Source organism: Cryptomeria japonica, chromosome 1 (assembly GCF_030272615.1).
Source record: "Cryptomeria japonica chromosome 1, Sugi_1.0, whole genome shotgun sequence".
Classification (NCBI taxonomy): Eukaryota; Viridiplantae; Streptophyta; class Pinopsida; order Cupressales; family Cupressaceae; genus Cryptomeria; species Cryptomeria japonica.
In genome coordinates, this window is record NC_081405.1 from 323,649,672 (window position 1) to 323,666,820 (window position 17,149).

Consider the following 17,149-nt stretch of genomic DNA (forward strand, 5'->3'; position numbering starts at 1 on the left):
GTTTGTGAGGGAGAAAAGCGAGTTTCGTAAGCATTGAATGCTTAATGCCTGGAAAGTTGGCACCTTCCCATACAAGAAAATGTGAAGGGATGCAAAGTTGATGTGGTTGGCTAAGAGGGAAAGAAGAGGCAACACACGTTATATTCTAGTAAATACAGGTTAGTAGTAGTGCTTAGCTTGCTTGTCACATGACAAGAAAATGTGAAGGGATGCAAAGTTGATGTGGTTGGCTAAGAGGGAAAGAAGAGGCAACACACGTTATATTCTAGTAAATACAGGTTAGTAGTAGTGCTTAGCTTGCTTGTCACATGACATGGTGGACACATACTGCTCTTATGCCATGTAAGGACCAAGGGTCATCTTGAGCCACACTTGGTCACCTCTCCAAATAGGCAAAAAATTTACCCACTCCACCTCTCATCAATGAACATGTGACAAATAAATTGAAAATATGTATAAACTTTTTTTTTTTTTCCACCGTAAAATTGCTGAAATGACAAAGATATATTTTTAATTTTCGATCCATATAAGACTGCATATGAACTGTGGAATAAATCTCTCCATTATAGACCTCTCTCTCCCTAATGTGAAAATACTATATAAAAAATTCTCGAAAGTGATGTCTGGCCAAATTTTTTTTATACAACATACAAAATGACAAAACAAAACAGATTTGGCAAGCAAATACATCATTTTATTATTTTTTATTTCAAGTAAGCACCAATAATAATTGGCATCAATAATAAACAATTTTCATTGACTTACCCATCCTTCAAATCATCAACTAACATCATTTCTACGTTTTTCGAGTTTACTCAAACTATTGATCTACCATTTTCCACTGAAGATAAGCTCAGAAGAAACTGCTAAGGCAAGCACCAGAGAGATGCACAATGTTCATTTAGTTCATTTACGGTTTCTGAAGCTCCAGAGAGATACACGGCGATCATATCTATAATTTTTCCCATATTCCATGGAATCTGTATCAGTATTGTTGATTCTGCTAACAGCGTGGTCAGCGAGGGCAACGAATACTCCACCCCCTCTGCCCGTTCTACCGCTTCCGTCAGCGCAGCAGTTGAAATGGCAGTTGGGCGGCATGGCGATGTTCTTCCACTTCGGCATCAACACCTTCACAGACAGCGAGTGGGGAACGGGCCAAGCAGATCCCTCGCTCTTCAATCCGGGCTACCTGGATGCCAGACAGTGGGTGAGGGTCGCCAAAGAAGCCGGCTTCCGCCGCGTCATCCTGACAGCTAAACACCACGACGGCTTCTGCCTCTGGCCCTCCGCTTACACCAATTACTCTGTCAAGAGCAGTACCTGGAAAGGGGGTAATGGTGATGTGGTTGCTGAGTTGGCAGCGGCCGCCAGGGAGGCAGGGATAGGGCTTGGTCTATATCTGTCCCCCTGGGACCGTCACGAGGCCTGTTATGGTGACACCCTGCGGTATAACCAGCATTACTTGGCTCAGATGCGCGAGCTGCTTACCAGGTAAGAGTTAGGTTGTTTAGATGATGTCATTTTTTAGTTTTTTTAGTTTAGTTTTTAAAAAAGTATGTTTGATATATCTTTTCAAAGGGGCGATCTTTGGTTGGTTGTTATTCCATTCAACTTTCAACATTGTACGTTTTTAACCTGGTAACACCATGATCCTGTGTGAGTTTATTCTATTCAACGGAATCTGAGGAAATAAATAAACTCTATGTAAGTTAAGAGTCTGATTGACTGATATAATCTGATCTGCAATTGGATCAGCATTGCATATGCTGTCACAAACCTGCCAATATTTTCTGCTTTTAGACCGGGCAATGTCCATGCTATGGTCCTTCTTGCGTGGTTATGTCCTTGTAGTTTTGTTTTGTCCTCTGCTCTCCCGTTAGTTATTATTTGTGGGCTTGTTTATCAGAAAATAAATATTGTTGAAGAGCACCTTGAGGAGAATGTTACTGTGTAAAGGGAAAGTATGAAAATTCTTAATATTCAATTAGTCTCCATTGATGAACACAATCAATGTAATAAGCACTCTTTTTTTTTTTGGTTTTGTTTCCATAAGTCCAGCATTAAAGAGGTCTGGTCTGGCACTGAAAACTGCAACTGGCAACAAAGAGATAGGATGCCACACTCCAGAAAACCTTCGAAAGGCTGCATGATGAAATAGAATGGTTGAAACAAACCCAAATGACTGCCAAGAAGTTGCAAAGCCTTGCTCAAACCCTAGTGGCCCCCTTGTCCAACTCCCACGCCCTCACTAGAGTGCAGTACGGCCAGCCCAAGGAAGAAGTATGACCAGCAAAGACAACAAATAATCTCCTCCGCTCTCTTCAATCAACTTTCTTCAATCTGATATGCAATAAACTCCAGCAATTTTTGAATATTTAACTCACAAATAAGTTCAATTTGTGATTCCTGTATGGAATCACTAAGAAATCCTTCAGATTGGCTCTCTCACCAACGTGGAAGATGTTGCTTGTAAGGGATTTCGTCCTCACAAACCTTCAGGAAGAAACATGTTCATTTCATCTAACAAGAAGAATATCAAAATATCAACTCAAGCATAAGAAAAGAGCTCTTTGAATTTCTTTTATAGCTTCTGAAACATGTTCATCTAGCAAGAAGAATATCAAAATATCAACTCAAGCATAAGAAAAGAGCTCTTTGAATTTCCTTTTATAGCTCTCGAAGAAGCTATGCCTAAGCCAAGTAGTCACTTTTAAATTATATTTTCAAAATTTATGCCTCCCCTAGGTGGCTAACATCCCAAAAAGTCCCCTTTAATTAAATAACACACTTCACTTAATATTTGGTGCCACTATAGTCCTTTATTGAATAGATTAAAATAATGAGAAAATGAAATCTTTAATTTAACTTTATTATTTAATAACTTACCATTTTTTAATTTAAATGTGTGGGACTATAATAAATATCGAGATATCGATATTAATTGCTTCCATTGACACATCTAAAAATGGTAACGTTGACAATTGGCTCAATTGGTGCTCAAAACTGACTTACTAAAAATAGTAAGAATTGGAAACTCAACAAAACCATTCTAGAAAAGGGTGTTATGCACATCGTAATTACGGAGATAAAAAAAAACACTTGTCATTGCTAAATTGCTAGATAAACTTTCACCATGAGTTCCCTAACCCTAACTCATTAGCTTACAAGAACCCATTGAATAGGCTAATGATCCACCATACTGAACTTTTTAGGAAGGGGATGTTACATTTCAACCTTCCCAAAATTGTTTGTCCTCAAGTAATCTCAACTCTGGATGCTGCAAAATCTGCTCATTCTCCCACGTTGCATCCTCTACTAGTATTAAAATAATATCTCTTTTTATTAATTATTAATGGTCAATTATGTAAACTATTGTACATAGTAGGTAGTTTCTATTTTTCTTTAGTTTACGATTGTTTCGTAATAGAAACATCATCTTCACGAATGCTATATGTACATCCGAATGCTATATCCTTTTAATAAAATCATTGCATTTCATGAACATGGTATCAGAGCTCAGAAATAAAATTTTATGAGATTTTTTTTTTTGTAAAAATTTTTGAAAGGAATTTTTTTAGAAAAAATTTCAAAAGTTTTTCAAAGTTTTCTGGGTGTTCCTCCTTGCAGATCATGGGTTTTCACTAACTTGTTTGTGTAGTTCGTGGGTTTTCCTGCATCTTGTGGGTTCGCATAAATTTTTCTGACCTTCTCTACACGCTGCGATTGTTATTGGCGCAATCTCTGCTCGTGACGAGGGTTGAAAAACTCTTCTTTGTTTATCCACGTGACACAATTTTTTGGATTGTGTTCTTCTTTGCGTGAGATTACCACACGACTTTTTGCAACTATCTTCAAAACCAGAGCAACCTGTGTGCATTCTGCGACCTGCGATGATCTTCTCTTTTGCGACTTCGGCCCGCATTGTCCTTTCATCTTTTTGCAACGCGTCTTTTCTGCGAGTGTTTTTATTCATTGACGATTGTGACTTATATTTCGCTTGCGATTTCTTCTTTTCTTCATGCCACGATCTTCATAATTTTTAAGCGCCGTCGATTTTGTTTTTTGAACGACTTCTGATTTTCAGTTGAATTTTTGTAGCTTCTTGCACAATTTTTTTTGATGACCTAGGGTTTTTTCATTTTGCTGGCTAGGGTTTTGCAAAAAACACTTTTTTTTTTTTCCTAAATTAATTTTTGACAGTGGATTCCTTGTGGGATTTTCCCATATTCTTTTGGGTCTTTTTCAGAATTTTTGGGGTCTGCAGACATCCATACATTGGGATTCATGCCAGCCATACTTCGTATTTTTTGAAGTTTGTATCTAATTTTGCCTTTGTTTTTGCCTTGGGATCTGTGCCTTGAATTCCGTATTCAGTTTTACGCCTTTTCAGATTTTCTCGTTTTCTATGCCTCAGAAAGCGTGCAAAATGGTGTCATTGACCAACATCATGTTGGAGGGTAGTCAATGATTTAATGGCAAAAATTATAACACATGGAAGCAGCGGATGATGACCATCTTCGAATATCGTTGCCTTGATGATCTCGTTTTGGGAAAAGGGATTTGCCCTACCACAGTTGGACAAGATCAGGATAAGTTTGACGAGCGCAACCGGGAAACAGTCATGCTTATCAAGCTTTCAGTTACTGATGATCAGATGTTGCAAGTGCCATCCGACAAGACAACTGTAGAGATCTAGACCATTTTGAAGGATCTCCATGAGACATTAGATAAGAGTCGAGTGTTCTTCTTGAAGAACCAACTATTTTCTATCATGATGGATGAACGTATATCCTTACAGGAGTATCTGACAAAGATTAAGGACATTCAGGATCAGCTCGAAGAAATAGGCAAGAAAATGGAGGAAGAGGATATGGTAGTTATAACCCTGAAGAGTCTACCTAAATCCTATGAGCACTTCATAGAAAGTCTCAACATTACTTCAACGAATGTTGATCTGAAATTTCCAGAGTTGTGCACCAAAATTCTGTAGTAGGACCGTTGGAAACAACAGTTTGGTAGCACTGCCATTTCCTCCTCCTTAGAGCAAGCCTTTGCGGCCAAATCCTTTCACAAGGATAAAGGCAAATCTCAGTCATCTCAGCAGAAATCCCCCAGCCAATCTCAGGATAGCTTGAAGAAGAAAGAAGTGTAATGTAACTATTGCAAATATGGCCACTTGATAAAAGATTGTTGGAATCGGATAGCTTCCGAGCAACGAAAGTAGGGAGGGTCTCAGCCTAAAGCCAATGTCGTAGAGCACTTCGACTAGAAAGAATTTGCATTCTACGCTTTCATGGCAAAGCATCCTGCAGATCATGTGAAATCTTTTGCTTGGTACATAGACTCCAGTGCCTCTCGACATTTCACTCATTAGCGTGATTGGTTCATAGATTTCTCACCTTACATCGATTCAGTCATTTTTGGAGGAGGTGAAGAGTATAATGTTGTCGGCAAGGGCAACATCTAGATACAGTCTGGTAGGAGGAATCTCATATTCCTCAATGTATACTACGTTCTTGGCATGGAACTAAACCTACTCTTAGTGAGCCAGAATATGCGGCATTCTCCTCAGCTTGATGTGGTATTCAGCTCACATAAGTGTTCGATTGTTGATCGTGCGACACGCACTACAATAGCTGTTGGCATCGAGGATCATGGTCTATACAGACTTGTGGATACGGGTGATTCTCTTGAGCATGCCTTTGTAGCTAAATCATCTTCTATCAACAATCTCTGGCACCAATGGTATGGTCACTTGAACATTCATTACCTTGCTCAGCTATTTCGTGAGGATCTTCTTCTTGGCTTACTTGAGATTTAGACTCACAATCATCGAGTTTGTGGAGCTTGTCAGGCTAGGAAGTAGCATTGGACACCATTCAAGGATGGTGACTCATGGCAAGCCTTAAAGGTATTGCAGTTGGTTTACGTTGATGTATGTGGTCCAATGAATACACCTTCTGTTATTGGTTGCAGGTATTTCTTGCTTTTTATTGATGATTTTAGTCGTAAAATGTGGGTGTACTTTCTTAGACAGAAATCGGATGTGTTTACTGTATTTCAGAAGTTTGAGGCCTTAGTAGAGAAAGATTCTGGCTGTCCCATAGTCACTCTTAGGTCAGAAATGGGGGGGGGGGGGTTTGTTCTTTGGCTTTCTCCAATTTTTGTGATACACACTGCATCAAACGCTAGTTAATCACACCCTACACTCCTTAGCAGAACGACGTTGTTGAATGTCAAAACTGCACTATCACTGAAATGGCTAGGTCAATGTTGGAACACAGGAATGTTCCTAAGAAATATTGGGCAGAAGCAGTATACATTGCAGTCTATCTCTTGAATCGGTCTCCCACACAGGTTGTTAAGGGGAAGACTCCTAAGGAAGCCTGGACTGGTCGCAAACCCAAGATTAGTCATTTGAAAGTCGTTGCCTCTTTAGCATATGTATGGATTCCAGATTTCAGGCACTCCAAGTTGGATTCCAAGAGTCAGAAACTTATGTTCACAAGATACATTGACAACCACAAGGCTTATTGGCTGATTGATGTAGACACTGATCGTCTTATTTTCAGTTGTGATGTTGTCTTTGATGAAGAACGAGGACCTTTTCAGCTTTGCTCGTTTGAGTAGAATTATGAGGATCAGCCTTTGAAGGCTTCTGATTTAGGTGTCTGTCTTCCATTTGGTTCACTTGATGGGAGGAATGATGCAGAATCTGAATTTGATGATGCACTACTTGAATTTCCTTCGGATGATGCTAATCTTCCACTTGCTCCAGATCTTGTTCCATCTCCAGTTCAAGTTATTCCTCCTGCATCTGATGTTGGCTCTTCTACTCTCCGGCCTAAATGGTGGGCTAAGACCATAAGTGATCTTCGACTTGATGAGCCCATCGAGGGTAGATCTTCTAGAAATAAGACTAAGCAGCAAAATACAGTCAACTTTGCTCTTATGGCCAACATTCATAGTGTTTTTGAAACTCAAACATATTTTGAAGCTAAAGGGATTACTGAGTGGGAAAAGGCTATGGAAGCTGAACACCATAGTCTTATGAAGAATAACAATTGGGTTCTTTTTGATCTTCCTCTAGGGAAGAAGCCCATTAGCTACAAATGGGTGTATAAAGTTAAGTACAAAGTTGACGAAACCCTTGTCAAGTACAAAGCTCGTCTCGTTGCTCGAGGTTTCTCACAAAAGGAAGGCATTGACCATGAGGAGACTTTTGCACCTACAGCCAAAATGAGTACCATACGGCTTGTCCTTGCCTTAGCAGCTCAGTTTGGTTGGAAAGTCCATCAGATGGATGTTAAGAGTGCATTCCTCAACGGTGAGTTGTAGGAAGAGGTCTATATGATGCAGTCTCCAGAATTTAAGGTTGCTGGAAAAAAACATCAGGTGTGCAGACTAGTGAAAGCACTCTATGGCTTGAAACAGGCTCCTCGGGCTTGGTATATCAAAATTGACAAGTATCTCACAGATAATGACTTTCGGAGGAGTCCATCTGATTTGAATCTATATGTCAAAAACACTGGTGATGATATTCTTATTCTTGTTGTCTATGTCGATGACCTCATTATCATTGGTAGTTCGACACTTTTGATCAATTAGATCAAACAGAGTTTGTGTCAGTCCTTTGACATGACAGACTTGGGATTTTTGCACTATTGCTTAGGTGTTGAAGTTTGGTAGACTGAAGGTAGTATCTTCATCTGTCAATCAAAGTATGCCTGCAGTTTGCTGGACAAGTTTCGGATGCAAGACTACAAACCTGCATCCACACCTATGGAGAAAGGGCTAAAGCTGACAACCATATCAGATTCACCTATAGTGAATGAATCAACATTCAGGCAACTGGTGGGCAGTCTCATCTACCTTACCGCTATAGGCTTGATCTTAGTTTTGTAGTGAGCTACATTTCACGCTTCATGACAGCTTTAAAGGCTGATCATTGGGTAGCAGTGAAGCATGTGCTACGTTATGTGAAGGGCATTTATGATTTTGGACTCCTGTACGGTAGAAGTCACAATCCTAAACTTATTGGTTACACAAACTCAAATTGGGTAGGTTTCGTTGATGACAAAAAATCAACATTTGGGTATGTTTTTCAGTTTGGGATTTGGTGCAGTCACATGGACTAGCAAGAAACAACAGGTAGTGGCTCTTTTCCTCGATAGAAGCTGAGTATCGAGGAACAATTAAGGCAGCTTGTGAGGTAGTTTGGCTTCGACAGATGCTTTCAGACATGCAAATGTTTCAAGCAGGTCCTACTCCCCTTTACCATGACAATCAGGGGGTGCTCAAATTGGCGAAGAATCCAATCTTCTACGAGAGAACCAAGCATGTTGAACTTCATTGTCACTTCATTCGGAAGCTGGTTGAAGACAGATCAATTAAGTTGCTGTATGTTTCGATACATGAAACATATTTTGTACTTTGTTGCCAGCCAGTAAGTCAAGCTCAAAGGCAACCTCTCCAACCCTCTCGGAGACTTTGAATGGACCATAGAACCTAACTTAAGCTTCTCTGCTCCACTTTTCTTTAGAGTAGACTGTCTATATGGTCGAAGTCTCAAATATACCATATCCTCAACTTCAAAACTGTGTTCATCTCAATGCTGATCGGCATATAACTTCTGCTGATTCAGTATTTGCTGCAAGTTCTCCTTCAAAGAGTTCATGATGCCCTGACTCTCTTGCAATAAATCCTTTTCCTTAGGCACTCTGTTTTCACCAAACAACAAATCCATTAAGTTGGTTACCTCATATAAAGCCATGAATGGTGACATCCTGATGGACATGTGATGGGTAGTATTGTAGCAATACTCACCGAGGTGCAACCATTTAATCCAAGTTCTTTGCTTTCTCGAAACATAGTTTCTAAGATACCCTTCCACCCATTTGTTCACTATTTTTGGTTGACCATCTGTTTGTTTGTGGGTGGTAGCTCATGCTAGGAGTGAGCTCAGTCCCACTCAATCCTAAAAGCTCTTGCCAAAAAAGGCTTAGGAACTTGCTGTACCTATCACTCACTATGCTCCCATGTAATCTGAAAATCTCCCTGAAGAATAAATTAGCTACTTGTGCTGTAGTATATGTTGCTGCAATAGCAAAGAAATGTGCAAATTTGATCAATCTGTCAACCACAACATATATGCAATCCTTGCCCAGCACCTTAGGTAGCTTGGTGATGAAGTCCATGGAGTTACACTCTTGTTTCTAATTAAGAACGGGCAAGGGTTGAAGTAAACCAGTTGGATTCTACTTGAAATATTTGCAAAGTTCAGATTTGAAAACATTATGATATCCTTGGATTGTGTAGATATCATTCGCAAGATGTTTCATATATTTTGGAGGGTTATTGATGAGGTTCATCCTAGTAGCGTGATTACTTCTTTGCAATGCATCATGTTTTCAGTTTTGTATGAGGAGGATGATGCAATTTCTAAACTCATGTCAAATGACTTATGGGCTGTTTGGAAAGGTGAGCAAGATGTGTCACCCATGGCACATGAATTGTTGAGGAGATTGGTGGAACAACATAAGGATAGAGATACCTCACCTATGATATGCAAAAAATTATATGATGACTTTGTTTGGCATGCTGATATAACTCAAGCGGATAGCCTTGGGGAATGAGTTGCGTACATCATCTTTGTAAGAAGTTTCACTTGAGACTACTACATTAGAGGCCCGAGATATTAAGGTGGATGTGAAAAATGATCCTAATGGAGCAGCCACTAGTGTTTTGACTACACATGATGGAGGAGACACTTTGCAATGGCATGATATCATCATTGATTTGTTTGAGGACAGTAGCATTATGTCCCATAATGCTCCTGAAATTGCAGTCCTTACACATGGAAGAATTTGTGAAGATGAGTCTACAAGTGTGGGCCATGAAGCTTGCATTGAAGAGGTGCTTGAAAAGGGTGAAGACTTTACACAATGGTATGACAACTATTTTGATTTTGATAACAACAGTCATACTTCTTTACATCAACATGAGGTAACCACATTGTCACATGAGGAAGATAGTATTATGGAATCTTTCTATGATAACATTCAAGTTGTGGGTGATAAAAGTGAGGAAGATAATATGGATTCAACCCACAAAGGCCATGCAATTGTTCATCATTCCAAGGAGGAATTCAAAGGCAAGGACAAACAAGTTGAAATTAGTCCCTGTTTTCTATGCATGAATAGCAGCGGTATGTCTTCACTTTTTCATGATATGGCAACCTTTAATTATGAAAAAGGAAGTGACATAAGTGTTACTATGGTTGGTACACATGATGCAAGTAGAGGACATGGAAATTTTGATGTTGCATCTCATTTCAAGACAAGTTTCAGACACTTTGGAGCAACTGATATGGAGCAGTCCTAAAGATTGATTGATGGATGGCTAGAAAGGGCAAAGAAAGCCAAGTTGTTGGTTCAACAAACCAAGCTCCATCTTCAACACATTCATGAAATTTAACACTCCATAGATAATGATAGGCAAAGTTTGTCTAATTTTGGAAATTTTGTTGAGGTTGAACATTCTTTTGAGGGTGATGATGATTTTTGTGATGACACTCATAGTGGATCAGCCACTCAAGAGTTGTCCTTGGAGGGTAATGAAGGCAACCACAATCCATCTTTGGATTTGTTACCCATTTCATACGATATGACAGCTATCTACTTGTTGGTTGGTGATTTAATCTTCTTAGATTCGTCATTGATCAATGGCTGTCCTACTTGGGTTCCCATTGCACATCTTTCTTTGGCATGATTCACATCAGCTATTGAGTTGATACAACAGATTCATTTGGTGGTGTTAGTGCTGGTGTTACAGGAGCTGTTTGGTAGGGACATTACACATATCTTCCCTTGGGATCTAGGTGGAGTAGAGTTTTTATTACTACTGAGATTGTTTGGGGACAAGCAATTTCAGGGAGGGCGGATTGTAATGGCCTCATTTTCATGAGGATCAGTTCGCAGAGGGGTTTGGCCTATTACTTGACCCTCATAGGCCAAGGAGTTGATAAGAGGGGTGTGGGCAGTTGCTTGTGGCTTCGCATTTTATTTTTATATGATTTTTTATGAGATAACGTATTCTCACATATGATGTCACGTATGAAGTCAATTGCACTTTATATTTTAATGATATTTTAATATTATCTAAAGTGCAATTAAATATTATGTTGTAAAAGAGAATCTTCTAGAAGGAGGTCGACCCATGTGAGGAAAAGAATAAATAGAGGGTGAGGCTCATTATTTTGGCATCGAATGTTTTGACACCTTCTTTGTTTGATAGCTTGTGGAGCCAAGGGTTTTTGTAGTTAATCTTCAGCCATTGGGAACGAAAACTCTCAATTGGTAATGCAATTTTGAGGTTGTGAAAGATCTTCCAAATTATCGCTGGTTGTGAGCTCTACCTCAGGAGTTCAACTTGGAGCTTATTGTGTTTTGCATCAGCATTCATGGAGGTCGAATTGGGAGAATGCTTCAACTATAGGGTTAATTGACATCCATGTTATAACTGCACTACAAGGGAAGTTAGGCGATTTCTTGGAGGTATTTTTGGTGGTGGTTTGGAGGAGTTTGAAGGTGATTTTCAGTCTAAATTGTGGTCTACCATGGAGGGCGATCAAACCTACCGAGTCATACATTTTCACTCATTACTCATTGCTGGTTGCTCAGAATTTGTGGGCATTTGTTCATTCAACTTGGTTGGCCTTGGCAATCATTTCAATCATTACTTGGAAGGGAGAGAGTGCTGTATTTATTTGTTATTACATTTGCAACGTAAGGGCATATGGTGTCATACTCCTAGTGGGGCGATTTCACTATTGAAGCCTTAAAAAATTCATGTGACAGCTCCTACATGGTCGCTGCGATCTACTCTTCGTTGTGGCGACAAATAAACAGGTTCTTGATCATTATTTGCCTATGTAATGTCTAATTTCTGAGTACCTTATGTTCAGAAAAGTAGGGGCAGCCATTGAATACCACATAAGTCAATTAGGTCTGAGAAATCAGTGCTATTGTGTCATTTCTAGCAGTCTGAAATTGTAATCAGATATTAATGACAGCAGTATTGGATATTCAGTTTGTTATTCTGAAGCATGTATGGCAAGTGTTTGTTAAAATGTTCATTTCATATTGAAGTTGCATTTGAGGTGTATTTCTTCTTGATAGTTTGTTGTATGCCCTCTACATCAATTTTAATCAGTAAATATTAGTTTTCATTGGTGTCAATAATACGCAAAGTTATGCAAAGCCTTTTTCATGTCAATAACACCTAAGATTATCAGTTTGAAACTCAAACAGCAAGCCTAATGTTTGTATGTGAATTGTTTGATATAATATCTTGAGCCATAAAAAGTGATCAGATTTTTGTAACAGCTGGTTTAAGGGTTGAAGGACAATTGTTTGACAATATTCCTTGAGCCTATCTTCAGCATTTAAGGCCATAATCAGCAAGGGATATTACATACTAGGTATGGTTTGAATTTGGCCAGGGCATGCATGATGGTCAACATCTCCCTATCATAGGTAAAGTAGCTCCTCTCCACACCTCTGAATTTCCTGCTCTCAAATGCTATGGGGTGCTTCTCTTGCATCAAAACAACTCCAATCCCCTCTCCGGAAGCATCACGATCCAACTCAAAAGGTTTGGAGAAATCTAGTATTGCTAGTATTGCCAACACATGACATGTAGACATCAATTGTTTGAAGTGCTCAAAACACTTATTTGCTAAATTGGATCACTCAAAAGCTTCCTTCTTTGTCAAGTCTGTAAGTGGAGTTGCAGCCTATGAGAAACCCTTAACAAACCTCCTATAGAAATCACATTGACCAAAAAATCCCTTAAGCTGAGTCTATTAGGCAAGGATGTCCTCCTCTTGTCCCTGCCCTCTTTGTTATTGCCTTGGAAGCTTTGTACTACCTGTTAAGAGATGACACCTTATCTCCTAAAGTAAAGGGATTTACTCTACCAGATGAATTGGATCTGCTTAACATACAGTTTGTAGATGATATTGCACTATTTCTCGAGCTATCTAAGAGTAACATGGACTCTTTATCCTTCAAACTTAAGATGTTCTGTGAGGCCTCTGGTGCAAAAAATTCACAGTCTAAATCTACCTTGCTCAGTTGGTTTGATCACCCTCCTGATTGGCTTGCTCCCTATGGGTTTCAGTGGGGAGGACCTTACAAGATTGTCAGATACCTAGGGATTTCGTTCTCTGTCTCTCCTTGTCTTAAGGATATGTGGAGTTGGATCAAAAGCAAGATTGAAAGGAAACTCACCAAGTGGAATAATCACTACCTCTCGCTAGTAGGGAGAATACAAGTCTGTCAAAAAATTCTCTCCTCATACAGTATCTACTATGCATCGGTGTGGATGTTCAGTAATGACCAAATTAATGATATTCAAAAAATCATCAGAAATTTCTTGTGGTCAGATGGAAAAGGGAATAGAAAGGTTCATTAAGCTAAGTGGTAGTGGTGTTGTATGGACAAGGCAATTGGGGGTTTGGGGCTGAAGGATCTTAAAGCTCAAGGGACTGCTTTAGCACCTAAATGGATATTCCATGCATTGGAAGGAAATGAGCCATGAAAGATACTTATTAGGAATAATATCAAGGTGGGTGTTCCCAAAACTGCTAAATCCTGGAAATGCCTTCCTCTTAGTGACCTTTTAGTTGGAAGTTTCCCTGTCTCTACTGCGGGCTCATCGGTGTTCAAGTCAATTTGGAGGGCGCGGGAGATCGTTAGGCACAATATAGCTAATAGTTGGGCCAGTAGGGATGATCTCATATGTGGGGAAAGGTCAATTTGGTGGAATTTATTCTACAATGGAAAACCCCTAGCCCTTACTCAAGGTTGTTCGGCCAAAAATTGGGCTAACAGAGGCATTTGCTGTTTCAAGGATATCTTTTTGAATAATGATCTCATCTCATGGGATGACCTCTCTGGTAAGTATCACCTCTCGACATCCAATAAGAGAACTTATAACTTCATGTATAACGCCTGTGTTGCTTTGCAACTTCCCAAAAGATGTGTAACTATTGATAACAGGTTTGTAGACTTCTCTTGGTTTGACGACACTAAGCTATGTAAGTTGAAATCCATTTCTGTTTATAACTCTCTTATGCACAATGATAGCATTCTTAAGCACATTAATTCTTACTGGTATTCTGACTTAACACCCATGCAATGGGGTAAGTTGTTTAAAATGTTTTGGAGCAGCCCGTTGGCTCCCAAAAAGAAGACATTCAAATGGCTGCTAATGATTGATAAGCTTCTTATCAGACCTGATAATAATAGAGATGTTATTTGTACCATATGTAAAGCAGTGTTCCATGGGCGTTGGGGATGGGGGGACGCGGGGACGCGTTTCCGGGACGGGGGGACCAAGGGCCTAAATTTGGGGACGGCGGGGGGGTGGCGGGCTGGTGGTGCTCATATACTTATACATATACATATAGTACTTGAAAAACTAGTTTTGAAAAGATGTATAACAGTATAACAGTATAAGAATTAGATTTCAAATGAAACTATAAGAAATACCAAGATTACTTAGATTAGTAATACTAATTGCTAAATGCTAAATAAAATTTGACAAATGAAATTGTCAAATTGCCAATTGGAGATTTCTCATTTCTATCATATGAATATCGAAAAAGGAAAACAAAAATACAAATATCTGATGCCATTGCAAAGTCTATAATAATAAAGATGATTACATGATTCATCATTACAATGAGTAGCCAAATACAAATACCGAAATACGTGTAGCAATAGCATTACAAAAGAGATTGCAAAGTCTATAATAATAAAGATGATTACATGATTCATCATTACAATGAGTAGCCAAATACAAATACCGAAATACGTGTAGCAATAGCATTACAAAAGAGACTAGAGTCAAAGACAAAATGACAAAACTCAAAATGTAGCTAATGGAGGCCTCTAATCATCTGCGAACTCCTCACTGGAACTACTGGACTCCTGAAGATCAAGGTCCCTCAAGCTCACACCAACTAGCCTTGCATTTGAAGTGGTAGGATCATCCTCATCAATCTGTGAAGGCTCCTCTGGCTCTACATCCCATTGTGCCGCTGGACTCTCCTTGTACACAAGTGTCTTGCGGTCCATGAGACGCAAAGCACTGTGTACAGCCACAAGCTTCTCTGCTCTCTTAGAGGTAAGTCTGTTCCTCTTAAGAGAGTGGATGAAGCTATATGTAGACCAATTCCTCTCAGCAACTGAAGAATTGGAAACCTGGGATAGCAGACGGATGGCTAGAGTGGTGGTCAAAGATTTCGGGCCATGACAATTCCACCATAAAAGTGGGTCCTCTTGTGCCATAGTGTCTATATCCATCTTTGCCACATCTGAATAACATCTAAGAGTGGCAAATCTTCCCCACTCAGTGCGCATTGTGCCGACATCTCTGGAATCAAACATCTTCTCTATGCACCTAAAGAAACCCGCCTTCACCTCATCATCTTGAATCGGTGTCAGTCTACCCGGTCTAGCCTTGAACCACTTAGGATTCAAGGCAAAGGCAGCCATATGCAAAGGAGTGCTCAACTTGTCCCATCTACGCTGAATGATAGGCTGGATTTGCTCATTGTAGAATGCTAAAGAGGGGTCCTTCACTTACACAACAGCCCTCATCTGGTCAAGCATAGAGTCAATGCACTCATACACCTCTCTAAGGTTAGGTGCATCCCCATCCCCATATTTGATCACCTGGAATACTAGAGAAATGATGGAGACAATGTATTTCGCATTAGTCCAAAACACATCACTCTTCGCTATCTCCTTCACGCTTCTCCCCTGCTCTTTCTTGGCCTTAGCCCACCTATTCCACTCATTAGTCATAACCATGAGTTGCAATGCCTCTTGCAACTCAATCATTCTCTCCAAGAGAATGAAATAGGATGCATATCTAGTCTCAACTGGTTTCAAGAACTCCTTCGCGAAGGTCTTGAAGAGTGCATGTGAAGTGTGGTGGTTGTAGATAAACATGCGCACATCTCTCGCATCGGTGACCACTTTTCTAATCAGTCTATCTTCCCCATGTCCTTGAGTGCATTGTTCATGGCATGCACACAACATGGGGTCCACCAAATGTGTCTATAGGCTGCCTCAACGAGTCTCCTTGCTGCTCTACACACATGGGCTGCATCTGTCACTACTTGGACCACATTTTGTGGCCCAACCTCCTCAATAGCCTCCCTGAGGACCTGAAATTGGAATTCAGCATCTTTACGATGCCTTGTACAATCAACTGCTCTAAGGAAGCATGGGCCCTCTGCACATGTGACCATGACGTTGATGAGTGGACGATGGCTAATGTTTGTCCACCCATCCATAACTATGCTGCACCCCGATGCCACCCAACATGCCTTCATCTTCTCCATCAAAATATTGATCTTGGAATAGCATTTATCCAAGATCGAGGTCCTCATTTTCGTCTCCCCTGGTGGCACATAAGATGGTCCTCCTTTGGCCACCATAGCCATCATCTCCCTATAATAAGGAGATCGTGTAACATGAAATGGAATGCCATTGGCAAAGAAGAACTTGCCAATGGATTCATCTATCTTATCTCTAAGCTGCACATTAAACATATCAGCAATGGGGTTGCTCTGTGGTGTTTGCAACCTATGTTTCCCAGCCCTGGCGGCAGTAGAAGTGGAAGTGGATGGAGATCCAAACATCATTCCTCTCGTCTGCGAAGCATGAGAAGTATGTGGCACATTCTGGTTGCCCTGAAGTGCTGCCCTAGCCGAGAAAGTAGTAGGCATTGAAATATTTGTGTCATCTGGAACCCCCAAAGCCTGTTAAACTCAATTTTGTACTGTATATTTTTGTCTTCCTCCAAAAACTTACAATGTTTCACGCGTTTTCCTTTCCAAAACAAAAAGTGTGCATTCACCCTACTCATGCTATCGAACCATTCTGTGTCACAAATATTGCACTTCCACTTCCTTGTTCCCCCACTTGAATGTGATGTGCCTTGTACTGATATTTGTGAAGCAAACTGTTTTAGAGGAGACTTAGGATCAAAATGACCCCTAGCATATGGTGCCAACAACTCTGAAGGGCAACCTGTACTAGCTGGTGCACTCGCCATAGAACTAGATTGG

General features: G+C 40.0%; 1 protein-coding gene across 2 annotated transcripts in view; it reads left to right on the forward strand.

The window, feature by feature from the left end:
- Nucleotides 1–772: 772 nt before the first annotated feature.
- Nucleotides 773–17,149, forward strand: part of LOC131073162 (putative alpha-L-fucosidase 1) — a 68,634-nt gene continuing 52,257 nt past the window's right edge. The window contains exon 1 of one of the 2 annotated variants that reach the window (XM_058009561.2): nt 773–1,494. In XM_058009561.2, the coding sequence (XP_057865544.1) occupies nt 974–1,494 (521 nt within the window). In that variant the 5' untranslated portion in view covers nt 773–973. The remainder of the gene's footprint in view (nt 1,495–17,149) is intronic. The other variant, XM_058009560.2, reaches the window with a different exon arrangement.